Genomic DNA, 22,022 nt, shown 5'->3' on the forward strand with positions numbered 1-22,022 from the left:
TGAATAGATATTATTTCCTTTAAAGTAGGACAATAAGGATAAACATGGTAGAGAGTGGATATCCCACATTGGAAATCAAATGGAGGTGGGGTTTAATCAAACTGTTTCCGTGATAGGAGGAAATGATTGAGGTTACACGTCTATAAAGGTTCAGTCTCTGCTCAAGGGGAAATGAATGTTCTTATTCAGTAAACTAGCCATATTCTAGTTAGAACATAAGGTCCCCATTGCGTAGAAGACTTACCTCTGTGAACTCAGTTACAATGGCTTCTTCAGGTTTGATTTACACTTTGCTTCTAGTTAATATTGTAATCTATGTGAAGCTAAACTAATAAAATTCCAACATTTGGTATCAGAGCATGTCTTAGCTCTTCATAGATTCATTATGTACTATTTGTTTATTGTGATGACTAAGTCGTGTTTTCATGAGTGTGCTTCTTCAGGAGCAAAGTTGATACAAATTGATATGAAATCAAACTTCATTATCATTTAAAGGAAATCATGTTGATAAACCATTAAAACAAATGTTTATTAAGGAGGTTGCATGGAGAGTGATTCGTAATACATGACATAATAACATTATACTCCAAAGGGTACTAAGTTAATTGGTTGGTTTTATTAATCAGTGTATAGGCTTTTAGTTAGTCTTTGAGCCAACTATTTTCTCGTCCAAAGATTAGAATTTTAGTTGTCTATTTAAGAAGGCAATACAATAAGGATGCATGATCAGACCATATGCATAAAATGTAGTCGTGTATCTTGCCCAAAGGTGTTACATGTATCTGTGATTGATTATTTTTTCAATGAAGTTATTTGATTGTTTTTAGTGGCTTCTTCAGTGAATTCGAATGCTCTAAGTTTCTCCTCCATCGAGCCCTTGAATGGACATAATTTTAGGAAGTGGAAGCAAGATGTTGAGATCATGCTAGGACTGATGGATTACGATCTTGCATTGAGGGAAGACCAGCCACCTGCTGTGACTGAAAACAGCACTAATGAGCAAAGGATGAAGGCTAAAAAGTGGGAGAAATCCAATAGGATGACTCTTATAGAGATGAAGAAGTCAATCACTAAGACCGTCAGAGGTGGGATTCCACTGTGCGAGAAGGCGAAAGACTTCCTAGAGGCTATGGGTGCAAAGTTTAAGGTTTCTAAGAATGCTGAAATGGGTAACTTGATGACCACTCTGACATCACTCAAGTTCGATGGGAAAACTAGTGTTCGTGAGCACATTTTGAAGTTGGTAGACGCTACAGCCAAGCTGAAGGATCTCAAGATGCCACTTGATGATTCTTTTATTGTCCATATGGCACTCTCATCACTACCTGAATCATTTGAACAACTCAAGATATCATACAACACATAAAAGGAGAAGTGGATCCTTGACGAGATGATATTTATTTATGTACAAGAGGAGAATAGACTGAGCAAGACCAAATCTGAACTGTGAATTTGGTCAACTTCAATGCTGTAAAAGGCCAATGGTGAACACTGGTAAGCAAACTAAGCCTTATACTACCTCTAATGTTGTTGCCAATATTCCTTCCTCCTTTAGAGGACCTCAAAACTATAAGGTGAACTTGGAAAAAGTGAGGTGTTATTTTTGCAAACAATTGGGACATTTGAAAAAAGACTGTGAGAAAAGAAAGAAATGGGTAGTGAAGAAAGGTAATAAAATTATCAACGTTTTTGTTTTTTTTTCAAACTTTACTTGTTGAGGCTCCTCCAAATACTTGGTGGTTTGACATTGGCTGCTCGATACATATTACCAATTCCTTGCAGGGCTTTTCAAGAAGATCGTCAACAAGTAATGAAGTTTTCAAAGTGCATGCTGGGAATGGAAATAAAATAGCTGTGGAAGCAATAGGCAACCTCAAGCTTAGACTATCTTTTGGCTTTATTTTAGAACTTTTTTATGTTCTTTATGTTCCCTCATTAATTAGGTCTTTAGTTTCTGCTTCAAAACTTGTAAGGAATGGTTTTGCTTTCATCGGAGATGATGAGAGCATAAGGTTATGTATCAAGAATGATATGAATTATTTGCTCAATGTCTTTTAGACAATGATCTTTGGAAATTGGATTGCACCTGAATTATTTAAATTGTTATAATATTGATTCTTCACTGCAAGTTAAAAGACCATTATCAAATGACTTTTCTTCCATGCTTTGGCATAGAAGATTAGGGCATATATCTAAAACAAGATTGCAATGTTTGGTGAAAGAAAATATTTTGCCTGATTTAAATTTCACCGACCTACATGATTGTATGGATTGTTGCAAAGGGAAGTTGACAAAAATTAAAAAGAAGAATTCAACAAGGAGTCAAAAACTGTTGGAAGTGATCCATTCTGACGTCTGTGGTCCTTTTCCCACAAAAATAATATGTGGAAATGTGTATTTTGTAACATTTATAGATGATTTTTCAAGATATGGATATGAATTTTTAATTTCAGAAAAATCACAAGTCCCAAATTGTTTTAAATTTTTTATAATAGAAATTGAAAACCAATTGGACACTACAATAAAGGTTTTGAGATCGGATAGAGGAGGGGAATATTTTGGTGATCTTGAAGAGGATATTTACATGGAGCAGCCTCTTGGTTTTGTAGAAGAAGGAAAGGGTCATTTGCTTTGCAAATTAAGCAAATCGATATATGGGCTGAAGCAAGCATCAAGACAATGGTTTATGAAGTTTGATCAAAAGGTAACATAAATTGGTTTCATTGAAAATACGGTTGATGATTGCATTTATTTCAAATGCATTGGTTCGAGATTTATTTTTCTCATTTTATATGTGGACGACATACTTCTTGCAAGCAATGATTTTAATCTTTTATTGGAAACTAAATCATTGTTGCAAAAACTTTTGACATGAAGGATCTCAGGAAAGCCTCTTTTGTACTTGAGATTGAGATCATCAGGGATAGGTCAAGAAATTTGTTAGGAATTTCACAAAAGGCATACATTGAAAAATGTTTTAAAACGATTTAATATGGACTGTTGCTCTGGAAGTGAAGTGTCAATGAGTAAGGGTGATAAGCTAAACAAGTCTCAGTGCCCTAAGAATCAATTGGAAATGCAAGGCATGTTGAACAAACCATATGCATCTTTGGTAGGAAGCTTAATGCATGCTCAAGTATGCTCAAGTATGCCAAACTTGGCATATTCAATAAGTGTGCTTGGTAAGTTTTAGTCAAACCCAGGAGAGTAACGTTGGGTGGCTGCCAAAAAGATGTTGAGGTACTTGCAAAAACGAAGTCGTGCATGCTTGTGTATAAGAAGTGTGAAAAGCTTGAAGTAGTAGGTTACTCAGACTCAGACTTCGCAGGGTGTGAGGATGATAAAAGGTCCATGAATGGTAATTTATTTTTTCTAGCAGGAGTCATTTCGTGGAAGAGTGCTAAACAGAAGACACTTGCAACCTCCACGATGCAAGCTGAGTATATCGCCGTCTTTGAGGCTACGCAGAAGGCATTGTGGATCAAAGATCTGGTTACTCTTATGGGAGTCATGGATAGCATCTCAAGTCCAATTGTGATACACTGTGACAATGAGGCTGCTGTGTTCATTTCCAAAAACAACAAGCAGTTTATTGCCAATCGGTTAATGGATATTAAGTATCGTTTAGTTAGAGAGGATATGAAGAATGAACTAGTGATAATCGAGCATGTTGACACCAACTCCATGATAGCAAACCCACTTACTAAGGCACTAGCAGTTGCTGTGCATGTTGCAAAAATAAGAGTCTTGGATTTGTTTGATTCAGCAGCTATATGGGAGTAAAAGTTTGGTTTAATTTCATTTGCCTTGATAGTTGTTTTGTTCATGCAAATAGTTGTTAAAGTACTTGCTAAATGATAATTCATGTGTCATTTGATGAGAGTTATTGGCATATAATTATTGATTTAGCTGATAAGGTTCTATATTTCCTATAGTTTCCCATTGCATTATTCATTTGTTTTCAAAATATCAGGAGTACGAATAATTTAGTGTGTACACACACACACACACACACACACATGTGATGGCTAATGATCATTTACATGAATGCATCAAGGATACTGTAATGCTAAGGAAATGGTTTATCCATTGGGAGTATGAAAATTGGCTCCCTTTTATCTAAGATGTTTAAGCATCATACATGATTGGCTTCATGGTATTAGTGATTACAGAGTGACTGTGTTATTATTGTGCAAGTTCTTTCTATAGTTATGTGCCTTGAATCACTTATGGTCGATGTGTAAGGAAATGCTTGTTCATCTGTTAACTCATGTGGTCACTAAGGAATTGATTTTGGTGAATACATTACTTGAACGAAAGTGATCAGTTTAGATCTAAGTGGGATATTGCTGGAACCCTATTGGACTCTAAACTTATCACATCAGGGTTTAAGTTTAGTGGAAGCCGAAATCAATTAGGCTTAATATATGAATAAATATTATTTCCTTTAAAGTAGGACAATAAGGATAAACATGGTAAAGAGTGGATATCCCATGTTGGAAATCAAATGGATGTGGGGTTTAATCAAACTGTTTCCGTGATAGGAGGAAATGTTTGAGGTTACATGTCTATAGTCCTTGCTCAAGGGAAAATGTGCGTTCTTGTTCAGTAAACTAGCCCTATTCCAGTTAGAACATAAGGTCCCCATTGAGTAGAAGACTTACCTCTCTGCGAACTCAATTACAATGGCTTTTTCAGGTTTGATTTACACTTTGCTTCTAGTTGATATTGTAATATATGTGAAGATAAACTAATAAAATTCCAACAGATCTACATATGCATTACAGGTAGTGATGTGTAGAAAAAGGGGAAGGGGGACCGTTGTTTTGGGGTGGAGGATTGGGGTAGGTTATGTAAAGAGCAGTATAAGAAGAATGAGAGGGATTGTTCATATAAGGATCTTGAGATTCAAATGCCAGAAAACGGGGCGAAGATCATAATAGGTTGGCAGATGAGGTGCATGTTTAAAGGATGGCAATACAAAGTATAAGATATTTGGGGCCAAGACCACAAAGGATGGCATTGAAAAAATATTCATGATCAACATGTTTATTGATGTCAGCAAGGAATCGGCAAAAGACTTGGAGTGATGCAGGCACTCATCAGTTGATATGGAACCTTTGGTCATGTCCATGAGTTGAAATTGAAGAGATGCAAAGCTAGCAACTGTTTCTGAGAAAAGTGGCGTTGGAGACAATCCTAGATTTTTTTTAAGATGTCTCGCAGCCAATAGTGAGCGAGATAATGGGCTTGGTGAGAGTGGTGATGATGTAACTCACCACAAGTTGATCTTGTTGGATACAAATACGCAGTTCTGGGTTAGGAAAGGAAATAATAACAGGTGAATCAATGGACGGGAAAACACCATACAGGGAGGAGAATGACTCAGGAGCAGTACGTTGCATGATGAGGACGGTGGCAGCAGGCTTCGGACGAGTTTTGTCAACAAATTTGTAAAAGTCTTGGCCAATAAGAAATGAGTTCGTTTGACAAAGCCATTCAAGGTAGTTGGTGTCATCGAGTTTGAGAAAACTGGTTATGTTGGGGCCGGAAAAGTGAACTGGGGCAGGTAGGTGGGAAAGAAGAAAGAGGAAGAAGATGAGGAATAATTGGTAGCCATCAGATTGAACAGCGAGGATCAATGAGGATGTCTGATGAGAGAGAGCCTAGACCTATAGTGATATCATGTAAAAAAAGGTTTTCTAAATTTCATCCATTCACAAATAAACAATATATAGTACAAATACAAAAGGAACCTAATCTTTGAACAATAAACCTAACGTAGAAGATTCAATGAACCTGTTGACCGTAAAAACTACCAAGCCTACGTGGCGCGCAGTCCGAGTAATCTATGAGCTAACTACGTTCTTCGGTTGAATGCAAGGCGTGCCAACTCGTCGGCTGAGTTCGGCTAAAGAGTAAAATGTGTTGATGTTGCATTGGGTGCGCGACTGACTTCTGTGGCTTGCGATTGCAATTGAGGAAGGAACACGTCTCGGCCTCTTAGGTTCTCAAACCTGAAGACAAGGCTACTATTCTTACAAAGTTCACAAATCGTCGTCATTGGATTCGGTCACAGTGATGGTATTCGTTAGAGTAAACTCACGTCGAATCGACACCAAAGTGTAAGGCCACAAATACTTAAAGCGGATATAAGTCTTAACAATAAACGCGGTTCAGCTGTTGAAATGCCGAACTCTAAATCTCACTTGAGAGTATCCAATCATAAAATAACTCGACGTGCAATGTGCCGAGCCCAATAAACTGTAACACCTGACTTCGCCGAGAAAGCTGATGGGTTGACCTCGACCAATAAGGATTCAGAAATCCTTCTCAACCGAGACTTGGATAGATAATCAATCGCCCTCAAAGCAGTGCTGTCTATGCCGACTGAAGATGCTACAAGATCAGTTGATTCTACGGTAACAGTGCTGTTTATGCCAACTAAAGATATCACTGGTTGCCTTCACAGTGCTGTTTATCCAAACTGAAGATGTGTCGGCGAAAAGAGAAAAGAAAAAATCTCAAGGTTGTTGAGAGAATTTGCGCAGGGCAGTTATGTGTTGAATTGGAGAGGTATTTGAATGATGCACAACCTCCTTTATTTATAGCATCAGGTCCTCTTTGGATCGAGTTAAAACCCTACTTGGATTAGGACTTTTTATTCTGATCAAACACTATCTCGACCAGTCCTATTTTCACTATGACTTTGACCCCAGTCCTTTATCAAGCCGCATTCACTTCCGGGTTATCAATATCTTTATCTTGCCGAGACTCCTTATTGTGCCAGGATTCAATTACTTGTCTTGCAGCAAGACTTGGCCAACCTAGGCTAGGAAGCCCATGAACTAAACGATCCACGATAACCCTTCGTAAGACCTTCTGGGCCAAGAATAAAACTCGGCCCAAACCATCATTTTGGGCCCAAACAGAACCTAATCTATAAGATTATGAAGAGATTTTGGGAGTGAGACAATCTTTCTAATCTGATGTTTACATTGTGTGGACTATGATAAAGTTACGAGTTTTGCTCAGAGTCGAGGTATGAGGTTTTTTCACTTGGCTCATTAGTTTTCCCTGTACTATTTTTTATAAATGTTTTGTACGGAATGGTTTTCATTCAAATCGTATTTGTGTAGTATTTGGCCTTGGAGTTAAGTTGATATTGGCCATGATTACGAAATTGTATTTGGATGGGGTTATTGATTTTTCTAAATGTTTCACACGTATTGCCTGTAGTGATGATCGCTTATTGTTCGAATATTTTGCAAGAATGCAATATGTCTTGTGTGCACCTTGCCGCTTTATAGCCTGGTAGTTACTATGTTTTACTTGGTCATCAGGTAGTGTTGGATATAGTGACGTTAGAGCAATCGCGTGCCACTAGCTTGAACTGATCGATAGAGATTCGATCATGATTTGAGATTTTAACTCAAATGTCATATGATAAATATTAGGGTTCTTTAGATATAAGCTCATTCAACACTTATTTTCTCGACAAAAATCCATCTCATTTAAACATCTAAATAAAACCCAAATTTGAAGTAGACTGCCATGTAAACAAATAAATACCTATTATTTTCAAACTATTTACGATTGTGCCACAACACTCTAATTATGTTAATGAATTTAATTATCCACCATAATTGTGGGAAATAAGTGTCTTATTATTATAAAATTATCTACTTTATACTTCTCTTACCATCATATCTTTCATTTCTTTTATTTGTTTAGGTAAATTATTTTGCATGTATGTATTAGGCATATTTTATTAAAATTATATATATGCGTGCAAATAATTTATCTATATTTTTATGTAAAATAATATGTAATTAATTAATTTTGAATCAATTGGCTAAAAACATTTATTTATTTTGTAGGTAAATTATTTTTCATATGATATTACATATATATTAGCCACATTTTGTTATTATTATATAGTGTGCAATCAATCGACATTCTTTTATTTTGTAGGTAAATTAGTTTGCATGTAGGTAAATTGTTTTATATATATATTGCAAAATATTGGTATTTAATTAATTTTGAATAAAAAATATTTATTTATTTTGTAGGTAAATTATTTTGCATGTATCATTACATAATTTACTAGGAACTTATATTGTTATTATATATATGTTGTGCAAAATAATTCACCTATGTTATATTTAAAAAATTAATAATTTTGAATAATTTTATTTATTTATTTGTAGAATATACTAATTTACCTGTTAGCATCATGTGAAAACAACTATATAAGGAACATTGGTATCATGTAAATTTTTGTTATTAAATGCATAGAAATCATGACATTTAAATTTTTTTTCCAAATCCCATAAGGTTTTTGAAGACATTTAATTGAATGAAATAATGTAAAATAAATGTATATAATACGTGAGAGACCCAAAGTAAGTGTTATTAGGGGTAATTTAGACATCCAAAAATACAAATTTTGCCAAGGGAAACTTAATTATAGATATTGCTTAGTTGGAGCCTAGTAATTGGGTTTTTGTTGGAGAAATTTACCGTGATGGATTTTGGTTAAAGAAAATTGAATTCCAAGGGGTGTACTCATATTTATTTGTTTTATTTTTTTATAATAAAACGGGGTGACCCTGAGGAGGAGTAATGTCATACGTTTTGCTCACCCCTACCACGGCATATTTTTCTATGCAGATGATCACGAATAGATGGTTTGTGAGATGACACGGCATTGCCAACAATATAAATTATACTTGTATTTTGAGTAACTCTAATTCTGTATTTGACTAACATCTTATTAAAATCAATCTTCGATTTATTTCAGCCCACCAAAGTTCCTCATCGTTTTAAGTAAACTATTTCTCAATCCTGATTCAGTTCTTTTTAATCATTTATTTAACTCCCGTTCAATATTTGGGATTTTCAATTAACCCCATGTCTGGGGTTTTTAAAATATAAGCAACGCAACATATTGTAAATATCGAGGACAAAACATTTATAAGTCGTGGAGAATTGAAATGCCGACCCCAAAATTAATTTACAAGATTCGGAGGATGTAAATTGCTCGAATTTTGAATTACGAAGCTCGATTTTAAGAGTGTATGGGCTCAAATAAAAGATGTGACATCCCACATCGCCCAGAGAAGTGATCCTTAAATGTATATTCTCATCCCTACCTAGCACGAGGCCTTTTGGGAGCTCACTGGCTTCGGGTTCCGTAGGAACTCCGAAGTTAAGCGAGAAGGAGGTCAGAGCACTTCCAGGATGGGTGACCCACTGGGAAGTTGCTCGTGAGTTCCCAAAAACAAAACCGTGAGGGAATGGTAAGTCCAAAGCGGACAATATCGTGCTACGGTGGTGGAGTGGGCCTGGGAAGTGATCCACCCCAGGCCGGGATGTGACAAAAGAGACTTTCAATATGCTTGGAATAGGGAGCGATACGCCAAATATTATTATACAATTGGAGGATAGTTTCTTTTCAGGTGTCCCCTCCACTTGAATAATGACATGTGACTTGTGTGTCCGTATTATGGCCACACTAAAAAATCTCTCATCAACTAGCGCATTATTTCATTTTCAAACAAAGAGGTTAAATATGGGAGCTTTATATATAGAGACAACAATTTTTACTATATTTCAATGAACTCTACAAGTTTTTAAACATGTCAAGAAGAGACAAAAGTATCAAAACAATTAAGCCCAGCTCAAAAACATGAAAACAATGTTTTAAAATACCAACCATACTCCTAAGATTTTAGGCTTTTAATAGAACCCAACCCTCACAACTCCAACAAAATTAATATGTGTCATAAGCTCAACCAATCATCTACTATTGACGTAGAACAAGTTTTGAAACTATATGTAGTATAAGTTTGTATAATTTATTACTATAATCGGTTCAATCAGTCATAAACCATTTTTCCAGAATCAGTTCAATTCGTCTTCAACCATTTTTGCAAAATCAGTTCAACATATCTTCGACAATTTTTGTAGAATCAGTTCAACATGTCCTTGACCATTTTTTCAGAATCAGTTCAATCCATCCTCAACAATTTTTTTCAGAATCAATTCAACCCGTCTTTGACCATTTTTGCAGAATCAGTTCAACTCATCCTTGACCATTTGTAGAATCAGTTTAACCAGCCTTTTTTGCAAAATCAGTTCAACCCGTCATCAACCATTTGCAAAATCAGTTCAACTTGTTTTCGACCATTTTTGCAAAATCAGTTCAACCTCGTTCTTGACCATTTTTGCACAATTAGTTTAACTTGTCTTCGACCATATTTGAATAATCAATTTAACCCGTCATCGACCATTTTTGCAAAATTAGTTCAAACCGTCTTCGACCATTTTTGCATAATCAATTTCAAATACATGTAAAATCAGTTTTGTATACTTTTCTACTTTTTAAAAAAAATGTATGCAACTTAATTGACTTCAATATTGTTTTAGAAAAAATATGCAATATAATTGACTTCAATACTTTTAAAAAAAATTGAATTTATATATATTTTTAATAGAATCAGTTTGTATAGTTTTAGAAGAATTAGTAAATAGGGAAGCTTAGTTTGTGTTGAGTTGGGTTAGATTGATTCTTATTCGGTACTTGTAAGTTCCAAAGAATCTACTCTTTTACCAATCAAATTAATTTAAAAGTTAAGTAACATCCTTCTTCAAATTAAATTAATCACTGGGTATTAGTTTACTTTCTCTTGTGCAGGCTCCATTATGTATTTAGTCATTTGAGAGTTGATTGAACGATGTCCAAATGTATAAGGATATAAGATTGACGCTTGTTTTGTAATTTGGTCTTTTGTTCACTTGGATCAAATTTTTTATCCTTTTAAAAAGTTTGATGGCATATTTGATGTACCTGAAACAAATAATTTGAATTAGATTTTCTGAAGTCTCATTCCTAAGTGTAAATATAATTGTTTTAGCTTTTGTACTAGTCAACTTCAACTAATGATGGGAAGCTCATTCTTGAGGCAAAAATGTAACATCCCACATCGTCCCGGGCCGGGATGTGACAATTGGTATCAGAGCCAATCCTTGGCCTGATATGTGCCGACAAGGACGTCGGGCCCCTAAGGGGGGTGAATTGTAACATCCCACATCGCCTAGGGGAGTGATCCTTAAATGTATATTCTCATCTCCACCTAGCACGAGGCCTTTTGGGAGCTCACTGGCTTCGGGTTCCGTAGGAACTCTGAAGTTAAGCGAGAATGAGGCCGGAGCACTCCCATGATGGGTGACCCATTGTGAAGTTGCTTGTGAGTTCCCAAAAACAAAATCGTGAGGGAATGGTAAGCCCAAAGTGGACAATATCGTGCTACGGTGGTGGAACGGGCCTGGGAAGTGATCCACCCCAGGTCGGGATGTGACAAAAAAGGTGTAGATGCCCAACCTCCACATACTATGAGCTCATTTAGATGTGCTTTTAAAATGACTAAAAACGCTTTTAGAAGAAAAAAACTTGGGTTCCAGAAGGACTTTAAGTGCTTTTCCAGGATTTACTTGCATATTTATTAAAGATTGTTCTAAAATATTTTCATCAAAAACGTTTTCTGTGATTTTAAAAGCACATCCAAATGAGTATATCATCTCTTTGAACCTCGAGAAACAAGGCACCTAGGTGACATGAACAACTTCAATGCTAGAGAGAGAAGTGTAAAAAGATACAAAAAATAAAGGGTATTTTCGTAAGTTAAACTCCAGAGAAAAAAAAACAAATGATGTCATCTTTCATTTTTTTTTTCTCCCTTAAATGTTTAAAAGTATTGTCTCAATATAAAATTAAGTATTAAAAGTATACTCTATGTGTATTTTTTTCTTAAAAAATATTTATTAAAAAAAATAACGTTTTAAGTGGATGGGCATATTAGTAATGTTGAAATGCCTTCACGCTTCCTCTTCATCTTCCAGGCCAGCAGCTCGTATAAACGGCAAACGAATTTCGAAATTTGAAATTTAAATTCAAAACTGCTCTTGAGTCCGACCGTTGAACCGCCTTATAGCGGCAGTGCTGGCTATGTATAACTATAATCCCCTCCCATTCCCAACGGCACATTGCTTCTTGCAAACTCTAACACCCCCTAATCACTCCCTCTCTCTCTCTCTCTCTCTCTCTCCGCCTCTCTGTGAATATCTGATCCTAAACCCTAACCCCACTCTGTTGACTGCTGATCGGAAACCCTAACCTCACTCTGTCATTCTGTTGAGTTGATTTGGTATTGTGAGAATGAATTCGAATTTGAATCTTTTGTCGGAGGTCGCGGTGGTTCTCCGGAATTGGGAGGAAGACAAAAGATGGCTTTTTGACGAGTACTCTATCGTTGCAGATTTCATCCGTTTCTGTGCTGCTGTGAAATCGAAATCGTTCCTGATCGTTCCGAGGAAGAAACGGTCATCTCTGAGAAGGAGGCCCAACAAGAAAACAAATTTCGGGTTTCCGTTGGTCCCGGTCATCATTCCCAAGAAGAGGAGGTCTCTGAGAAGGAGGGCAGCCGCATCTCTGGGGATGACATCCACAAATCTGAAAAGGAAGCGGCTTTCTGGGTGTGAATCTTCTACAAACAACGGTGCTGGGCATGAAGGATTTCTTCTTCGGAAGAAACAGAAGATCGTTGATCCGATCCGTGGTGGTTGAGTTGTTCAATTCTGACGACCCTTACTTTACCACAGCGAGATAGGTTTGCTTGTTGGTTCAATTTTATAGCTTTATTTTTGGAAGAATTCAACTTCACCTACTAGATTTTGCATGAAACCCTAATTTCCCCAAGTTTTTGAATGTGGTCAAGGATCCGGCAGTGAAGCACATGGATTGAAAAGAAACAGATAAACCTTTAATTCTGATATTTATCAGGTTATACAATGTAGTATAGAATCTTCTCTAATAACTCCACATGGGTAGGCGTAGGATGATCTGCTGCACAGTCGAGTCGGTTTTATTCTTCAATGCAACTTCTTCGCATCTAGATTATTGTACATGCCTGAGTTTCGCGGCTGCTGATATTATGGCCCTACTTTTAGATGTCTCTTTTTTTAAAGCAATGATAGCTATGATAACTTGTCCGTTGCTAGAATTGAGTCTTTTTGCGGGTGCTGAATATAGGGTGAATTTTATGTTTGTTTTTGGAAATTATTGTTTCAGCTGTGTACTTGAATAATTGAATGAGTGATTTGACTGTCCGAGTGTATGTTTCTTGACATTTAGCTTCTGTTTGTCAAGGCGCTGTTGTGTTCCAACTCTTGAAGAGACAGTGCCATATATACCAAACAAATAAGAGTCGGACAGTTTCACTGGGTTGGGTGGAAGTTGTAAAACTAAAAAGCAACCTGTATTGAGCCTATTGACCAATGGCTGTGTTGTAGGACCATGTAGACGGAAAGCGTATGCAGTCAGAATAGATATACATCCTCTACAGGTTGCAATGCTGGGAACAGTAACCGTCAATCTGCCCACCATTTACAGAAGTTGAGCTTTGCCGGGAACATTTGGTACGTCACGTTATTAACAGGCTCCTGTTTCTGTCATACTCTAAGGCTTTTATCTTTATTCTACTAAGTTGGCCTGTGATTGCCCCTTGTAACTGAAATCACTTGATTGAAACTTGCATAGCATCTGAACATTTAGTTTACCCATTTTTCATTCAATTTTCATGGCAGGCCACTTTCTGGAATTGATTGGAGTGATAATGTAATTGTAAGTTTTACAACAAATCTAATAGATCGAACTATTTCGTGAACTTATGTGATACTGATTTAAGCTATAGATTTCAGCTCTTTTGGCTTTGGTTCTTGTATTGGCAATGTGGAAAGGTAAGCTTCCACTTTCTTGTTATCTTTCTTCTATTCTTGTTTCTATGCAACTTCACGAATTGTGAGTTTTGTTCAGTGCTAGTTGATGTTGCAGGCGACAGATGACAGTGAGTCTTTCGTCATTTCCTTTTCCGGAATCAATATGATTTTCATACACTAGTTTTGTCTGTGTCCAATAATTCGACTTGATTTCTTACAAAATTATTCCTGCCTTGTTTCTTAGTAGATTATCTACAACATTATTACTCTATTCAGGGACGAGAGGACAAGACTCAGTAGACATATCTGATTAATTACCTCATTTATTCTATTACAGAAACAAACGACTCCCGAGACCACGCTGATAATAATAGTTTCCAACTTCGCTTTTATTGAAATTGGTTTCTCTAAGAATTTGTTTTAATCTCTTATCATAAGTATACAAAGTTTAAGAATTTAATTGTGTGTACAGTTGTGATGCTGCAGAATCGCTAATGCTTCCTACCAGGTACAATGTTTTAAACTTTAAATTTTGTATCTGCAGTTGTTTTTCAATTGACGTGATTTGTAAGCACAATATCCTAATACAGTTTCCAATTTTTCTTTTATTATATATGAAGATATATGTTCATTCCATCTAGAATTTCAAATTTCAACAGCTGAGACTTTATAACTTTAACTGGTATTGAAGAAAGGTTTCTGAGAGATTACCAAATGTCCAACACAATGGTATCGAATTTATGCCTTGCATTACGATGGCTATAGCCGTGTCTACTAGCGACAGTTATTATATCCTGTTATGCACCATGTTCATGTATTTCGGTGAAGGAGAGTGGAATTAGAAATTAGGAAGTCATAATGCTGCGAATCTGGAACAACCAAACGTGAATACTCTCTTCATTCAGACTACGAAGTAGAATAATTCAATCCAGTTTTTCTTCTTATTATTATTTCTGGCAGGAGATATGGCTCCATCGCTCCTTATTTCTTGATCATTCTAAATCGAAAGTTATATCGTTCTAGGTGATATGAGACTATAATTGCTTAATGTGACCTCATCGTTCATTTCAGCTTTGTCAAGTTCTGGGATACCGAAGTTTGGAAAGTGTTTCCGTACAGACATGCGTCATCTGGAGTAAATTGACAAGGTTAGTTTGAAGTGTATGATCAGTGGTGCTAATTTACCACAGATCAAGTGTCGTAATGCATGAATGACCTATTCAATAATGAATATGAATTGAGCATTTTTGTCCACCTCGGTGGTGTCATGTAGCTGACCTCACTTAGTAGGAAAAGACTTTGTTGTTGTTGTTGTTGGTGGTGGTGTCAGGATGTTTGCCATTAGTTTATATCGTCGAAAGCCGCACAAATTAGCAGGAAGTCATCAACTAACTAATTATGCTTACACTTTATAGTTTCAGTTTTTGGTCAGTCGGTTGTTATATATGTCGCTACGAGTAGAGAATATGCTTTGGATATGGTTTATGGTTTCAGTCTTCAATCGCTGCCATTGCTTTGTTGCTGAAATAGCTGGAGATCTAGTTAGTGTATGTGCGTGTGAGACTAACTATGTTTGCTTTTGTAGATTGTGAGTATTGAATTATTTTTGAGTTGAGCGATAGCGTTACTGGGTTGTTGGGGCAAAGAGAATTGGTGGGGATTGAATTTGCACCAGGATGCATAACCATGATTGCTTTCGGCCATTGCGTTAAAGCACCACATGCAGTGTGTTAAAGCGCCATATGCAATATATACTGAATGATTGATAGTTATTGGTCCTCCTATTTTCCCTCTTGTAAGTTTCAGCTTATAACACTTCTTTTCAATCACCAAATATTCTTGGGTGGTGCCATCCACCTCTTTTTTCAATCTTTTCGATTTTCAACTTTCGATCGAATGAATTGAAAAATATCACAATAGAGAAATTAACAAAAAATACATGAAAAGATAAAAAATAAAGAAAAATAAAAAATACATGGAAAGATAAAAAATAGAGAAATTAACAAAAAATAGCACCGCCTTACATTTTTTTAAAGACAACAACAACAACAACAAAGCCTTTTCCCACTAAGTGGGGTCGGCTATATGAATCCTAGAACGCCATTGCGCTCGGTTTTGTGTCATGTCCTCCGTTAGATCCAAGTACTCTAAGCCTTTTCTTAGAGTCTCTTCCAAAGTTTTCCTAGGTCTTCCTCTACCCCTTCGGCCCTGAATCTCTGTCCCGTAGTCACATCTTCGAACCGGAGCGTCAGTCGGCCTTCTTTGCACATGTCCAAATCACCGAAACCGATTTTCTCTCATCTTTCCTTCAATTTCGGCTACTCCTACTTTACCTCGGATATCCTCATTCTCAATCTTATCCTTTCTCGTGTGCCCACACATCCCACGAAGCATCCTCATCTCTGCTACACCCATTTTGTGTACGTGTTGATGTTTCACCGCCCAACATTTTGTGCCATACAACATCGCTGGCCTTATTGCCGTCTTATAAAATTTTCCCTTGAGCTTCAGTGGCCTACGACGGTCACACAACATGCTGGATGCATTCTTACACTTCATCCATCCAGCTCGTATTCTATGGTTGAGATCTCCATCTAATTCTCCGTTCTCTTGTAAGATAGATCCTAGGTAGCGAAAACGGTCGCTTTTTGTGATCTTCGCTAAATTGCTCCGGTCATTAGTGTGGATAAGTATATAAATGGATAGAGATAGGAAAGCAAACACAAGATGTACGTGGTTCACCCAGATTGGCTACGTCCACGGAATAAAAGAGTTCTCATTAATTGTGAAGGGTTTACACAAGTACATAGGTTCAAGCTCTCCTTTAGTGAGTACAAGTGAATGATTTAGTACAAATGACATTAGAGTACAAATGACATTAGGAAATATTGTGGGAGAATGATCTCGTAATCACGAAACTTCTAAGTATCGGAGTGTGGTATCATCTTGACTTGCCTTATCTGTCTCATAGGTAGATGTGGCAGCTTCTCTGGAAGTACTCTTCCTCCATCCAGGGGTGGTATCTTTAACTGGTGGAGATGCACAAGGTAATGTATCAATTTCACTTGAAGCTTACTTGTAGTTTCAGGCTTGGTCAAGCGCGATACAAACCATGTAGTAGGAGTCCCCCAAGTCGCCGAGCTAGGGGATTTGTTGAAAGAGGTGACAGACAAGGTAAGCAATCAGAGCTCTGGCTGATTGTTCACCTTCTCCCCATCTTGCAGCAGCATGAAGGATAAAGAGAAGAAAAATGAGAAGAGATGATATGGGATACTTTTGCTTTTGAAGAAGTAACTTTCCACAGGCTTATTCTTGAACTGAGCTGGAGGGTTTTCTGGTTTCCTCCAGAGTATAAGGCGGACTGAAGAATTTGAGGGTCAAAACAAGTCCATCAAATCTAGAGTACGTTCGACCCTGCTGATATGGGATACTTTTGCTTTTGACAGAGTAATGGATGGATCGGCACGTGTGCTGTTACACTTGTCTCCACATGCTTTCTTGTATCCTTCGCACCTGCCCTATCTGTTCCTCAAGCAGATGCGGTATCTTCCCTGGCAACATAAGATGTTGAAGATGAGTAATCGAGAGCAATGCCAGGTAAGTAATCAGGTAAGGGGTTCCAGACTGTCAGTTCCTGGCTGGGAGCTTGATTTCAAGTGCTGACTGATTGCTCTCTTTCTCCTTGTCTTGCAGGTAAAAACAAGGCCAAAGGAAAAGACAGGGAAAAAGCATGATATGGGATACTCTTGCTTTTAACCCTGATGATATGAGATATTCTTGCTCTAGTATAGCTTGTTTGCAGAGGTATTATCGGGGGGAAAGAAAGCTGAATATTTCGAAAGGCTTCGTTGGGAGTGCCCTCTCAGATAAGAGGAAGGGTTGAGCATTTTTGCAGGTCTGCCTGTCCGTTGGGGATGGAGGTCGACATATATAGAAGTCTCCCTAACATCAAGTAATAATGCTATTCCTTTACCCTGCTTGGTCATAGCACGGTAATGGGAGCTGCCAGCTTCACATGTTTTAACTCTGTCAGAGCACTTTGAAAAAGTGGTCTGTGGTATCTGGAAAGCTGATGTTGCGTGTGAAGATTACAGACAAGCTTTATCCAAGGAGATCCAGCTCTTGAAGTTGGGAAAGTGGTGCCTCTTCGGTTTTCGAACAAGCAATCCTGTCGGGGATCTGGCTCTCGAGATTCGGAGAACGATGCCTCTTCAATTTTTGAGAAAACAATCTTGCTGGGGGTCTGGCTCTCGAGATTCGGAGAGCGGTGTCTCTTCAATTTTTGAGAAAGTAATCATGTTGGGAGTCTGGCTCTCGAGATTCGGAGGGCGGTGCCTCTTCGATTTTGGAGCAAGCAATCTTGTTGGGAGTGTTTTCTCGAATGTGAGTAAAGGTTGGGCATATTTGCTAGTCTACCTTGCCACAAAGCACAGAGGTTGACACACAGGGACTTTCCAATTATCCAGCAGTGGTACTGTTCCTTTACCCTCTCTTCGATTTTTGACAAAGTAATCATGTTGGGAGTCTGGCTCTCGAGATTCGGAGGGCAGTGCCTCTTCAATTTTGGAGCAAGCAATCTTGTTGGGAGTGTTTTCTCGAATGTGAGTAAAGGTTGGGCATGTTTGCTAGTCTACCTTGCTAGTCTACCTTTTCGATTTCTGAGCAGGCGCCTCTTCGATGACTGAAGCTCCGTCGAGTGCAGCTTTTTATAGGGGCTGGCATTAAGTTCCAAAGCACACTTGAATCTCCACCAGTAGAAGCTCCATTCTTGCACTTCTAAGATCTTGATTTGTCCGACCTCTTCTCTCTTCAATACCTTTGAAAATGTCTGGCCCCTCCAACCGTCGTTTTGACTTGAACCTTGTTGAAGAGGCAGCCCCGCCTTCTCCAGACAACATATGGCGCCCATCCTTCGTCTCCCCTACTGGTCCTCTTACCGTTGGGGATTCCGTGATGAAGAATGATATGACCGCTGCGGTGGTGGCCAGGAACCTTCTCACTCCCAAAGATAACAGACTACTTTCCAAACGGTCTGATGAGTTAGCTGTTAAGGATTCACTGGCTCTCAGTGTTCAGTGTGCAGGTTCTGTGTCTAATATGGCCCAACGCCTATTTGCTCGAACCCGCCAAATTGAATCATTGGCGGCCGAAGTGATGAGTCTCAAACAGGAGATTAGAGGGCTCAAGCATGAGAATAAACAGTTGCATCGGCTCGCACATGACTATGCTACAAACATGAAGAGGAAGCTTGACCAGATGAAGGAAACTGATGGTCAGGTTTTACTTGATCATCAGAGATTTGTGGGTTTGTTCCAAAGGCATTTATTGCCTTCGTCTTCTGGGGCTGTACCGCGTAATGAAGCTCCAAATGATCAACCTCTGATGCCTCCTCCTTCTAGGGTTCTGTCCAGTACTGAGGCTCCGAATGATCCCCCTCCGATGCCTTCTCTTTCTGGGGCTCTACCGACTGCTGAGACTTCTCCTAAGCAACCTTTGTGAAGGCTCCATCTTGTTTGTTTATTTTGACTCATGTATAAGTACATATTTGTAGCTTATCGGGGATATTAATAAATAAGTTTTCCTTCATTTCAACGTATTGTGTTAAATACACCAAAGCCTTCTTCGCTAAGTTCTTTGAATTTTCTTTTGTTGAAGCTTGTATGTTGAAGCTTTCTGAGTGGAGCATGTAGGTTGGGGTAGTGTTCCCTTAATTTTTCGAGTGAGGAAAACTTCTCGGTTGGAGACTTGGAAAATCCAAGTCACTATGTGGGATCGGCTATATGAATCTTAGAACGCCATTGTGCTCGGTCCTGTGTCATGTCCTTCGTTAGATCCAAGTACTCTAAGTCTTTTCTTAGAGTCTCTTCCAAAGTTTTCCTAGGTCTTCCTCTACCCCTTCGGTCCTGAACCTCTGTCCCATAGTCGCATCTTCTAATCGGAGCGTCAGTAGGCCTTCTTTGCACATGTCCAAACCACCGTAACCGATTTTCTCTCATCTTTCCTTCAATTTCGGCTACTCCTACTTTACCCCGGATATCCTCATTCCTAATTTTATCCTTTCTCGTGTGCCCACACATCCAACGAAGCATCCTCATCTCCGCTACACCCATTTTGTGTACGTGTTGATGCTTCACCGCCCAACATTCTGTGCCATACAGCATCGCCGGCCTTGTTGCCGTCCTATAAAATTTTCCCTTGAGCTTCAGTGGCATACGGCGGTCACACAACACGCCAGATGCACTCTTCCACTTTATCCATCCAGCTTGTATTCTATGGTTGAGATCTCTATTTAATTCTCCGTTCTTTTGCAAGATAGATCCTAGGTAACGAAAACGGTCGCTCTTTGGTATTTCTTGATCTCCGATCCTCACCCCTAACTCGTTTTGGCCTCCATCTGCACTGAACTTCTCTCCAAAGGTTAAGCTTTGCATTTACCCCTTCCTGTGTTTCATCTATCAACACTATATCGTCTGCGAAAAGCATACACCAAGGAATATCATCTTGAATATGTCCTGTTAACTCATCTATTACCAACGCAAAAAGGTAAGGACTTAAGGATGAGCCTTGATGTAATCCTACAGTTATGGGAAAGCTTTCGGTTTGTCCTTCATGAGTTCTTACGGCAGTCTTTGCTCCTTCATACATATCCTTTATAGCTTGGATATATGCTACTCGTACTCCTTTCTTCTCTAAGATCCTCCAAAGAATGTCTCTTGGGACCCTATCATACGCTTTTTCCAAATCTATAAAGACCATGTGTAAATCCTTTTTCCCATCTCTATATCTTTCCATCAATCTTCGGAAGAGATAGATTGCCTCCATGGTTGAGCGCCTTGGCATGAACCCGAATTGGTTGTCCGAAACCCGTGTCTCTTGCCTCAATCTATGCTCAATGACTCTCTCCCAGAGCTTCATTGTATGACTCATTAACTTAATACCCCTATAGTTCATGCAATTTTGTACGTCGCCCTTATTCTTGTAGATAGGCACCAAAGTGCTCGTTCGCCACTCATTTGGCATCTTCTTCGTTTTCAAAATCCTATTGAAAAGGTCAGTGAGCCATGTTATACCTGTCTCTCCCAAAACTTTCCACACTTCGATTGGTATATCATCTGGGCCTATTGCTTTTCTATGCTTCATCTTCTTCAAAGCTACAACCACTTCTTCCTTCCGGATTCGACGATAAAAAGAGTAGTTTCTACACTCTTCTGAGTTACTCAACTCCCCTAAAGAAGCACTCATTTCATGTCCTTCATTGAAAAGATTATGAAAATAACCTCTCCATCTGTCTTTAACCGCGTTCTCTGTAGCAAGAACCTTTCCATCCTCATCCTTGATGCACCTCACTTGATTTAGGTCCCTTGTCTTCTTTTCCCTTGCTCTAGCTAGTTTATAGATATCCAACTCTCCTTCTTTGGTATCTAGTCGTTTATACATATCGTCGTAAGCCGCTAACTTAGCTTCTCTGACCGCTTTCTTCGCCTCTTGCTTCGCTTTTCTATACCTTTCACCATTTTCATCGGTCCTCTCCTTGTATAAGGCTTTACAACATTCCTTCTTAGCCTTCACCTTTGTTTGTACCTCCTCATTCCACCACCAAGATTCCTTTTGGTGTGGGGCAAAGCCCTTGGACTCTCCTAATACCTCTTTTGCTACTTTTCGGATACAACTAGCCATGGAATCCCACATTTGGCTAGCTTCCCCCTCTCTATCCCACACACATTGGGTGATTACCTTCTCTTTGAAAATGGCTTGTTTTTCTTCTTTTAGATTCCACCATCTAGTCCTTGGGCACTTCCAAGTCTTATTCTTTTGTCTCCCTCTTTTGATATGTACATCCATCACCAACAAGCGATGTTGATTAGCCACGCTCTCTCCTGGTATAACTTTGCAATCCTTACAAGTTATACGATCCTCTTTCCTCATTAGAAGAAAATCTATTTGTGTTTTTGACGACCCACTCTTGTAGGTGATCACATGTTCTTCTCTCTTCTTAAAGAAGGTGTTGGCTAAGAAGAGATCATATGCCATTGCAAAATCCAAGATAGCTTCCTCATCCTCGTTTCTCTCCCCAAAACCATGGCCACCATGAAAACCTCCATAGTTGCCTGTCTCCCTGCCCACGTGTCCATTTAGATCTCCTCCTATAAATAACTTCTCCGTCTGAGCAATTCCTTGCACCAAGTCTCCAAGGTCTTCCCAAAATTTCTCCTTCGAACTCGTATCCAACCCTACTTGAGGTG

General features: G+C 38.4%; 1 protein-coding gene and 1 long non-coding RNA gene across 2 annotated transcripts; both read left to right on the forward strand.

Moving 5' to 3' along the window:
• Positions 1–263: 263 nt before the first annotated feature.
• On the forward strand, positions 264–1,366 carry LOC108169506 (uncharacterized). The gene is made up of 2 exons (XM_017322960.2): positions 264–276; positions 828–1,366. The coding sequence occupies exons 1-2, from the start codon at positions 264–266 to the stop codon at positions 1,364–1,366; spliced, it is 552 nt and encodes a 183-aa protein (XP_017178449.2).
• An 11,905-nt stretch (positions 1,367–13,271) lies between these two features.
• On the forward strand, positions 13,272–15,092 carry LOC108169422 (uncharacterized). Its single transcript, XR_011576621.1, has 4 exons — positions 13,272–13,479; positions 13,648–13,684; positions 13,755–14,287; positions 14,851–15,092. It is a non-coding gene; the product is annotated as an uncharacterized lncRNA (long non-coding RNA).
• The last annotated feature ends 6,930 nt before the right edge of the window (positions 15,093–22,022 follow it).

The sequence above is a fragment of the Malus domestica genome, chromosome 15 (assembly GCF_042453785.1).
Source record: "Malus domestica chromosome 15, GDT2T_hap1".
In the NCBI taxonomy this organism is placed as follows: Eukaryota; Viridiplantae; Streptophyta; class Magnoliopsida; order Rosales; family Rosaceae; genus Malus; species Malus domestica.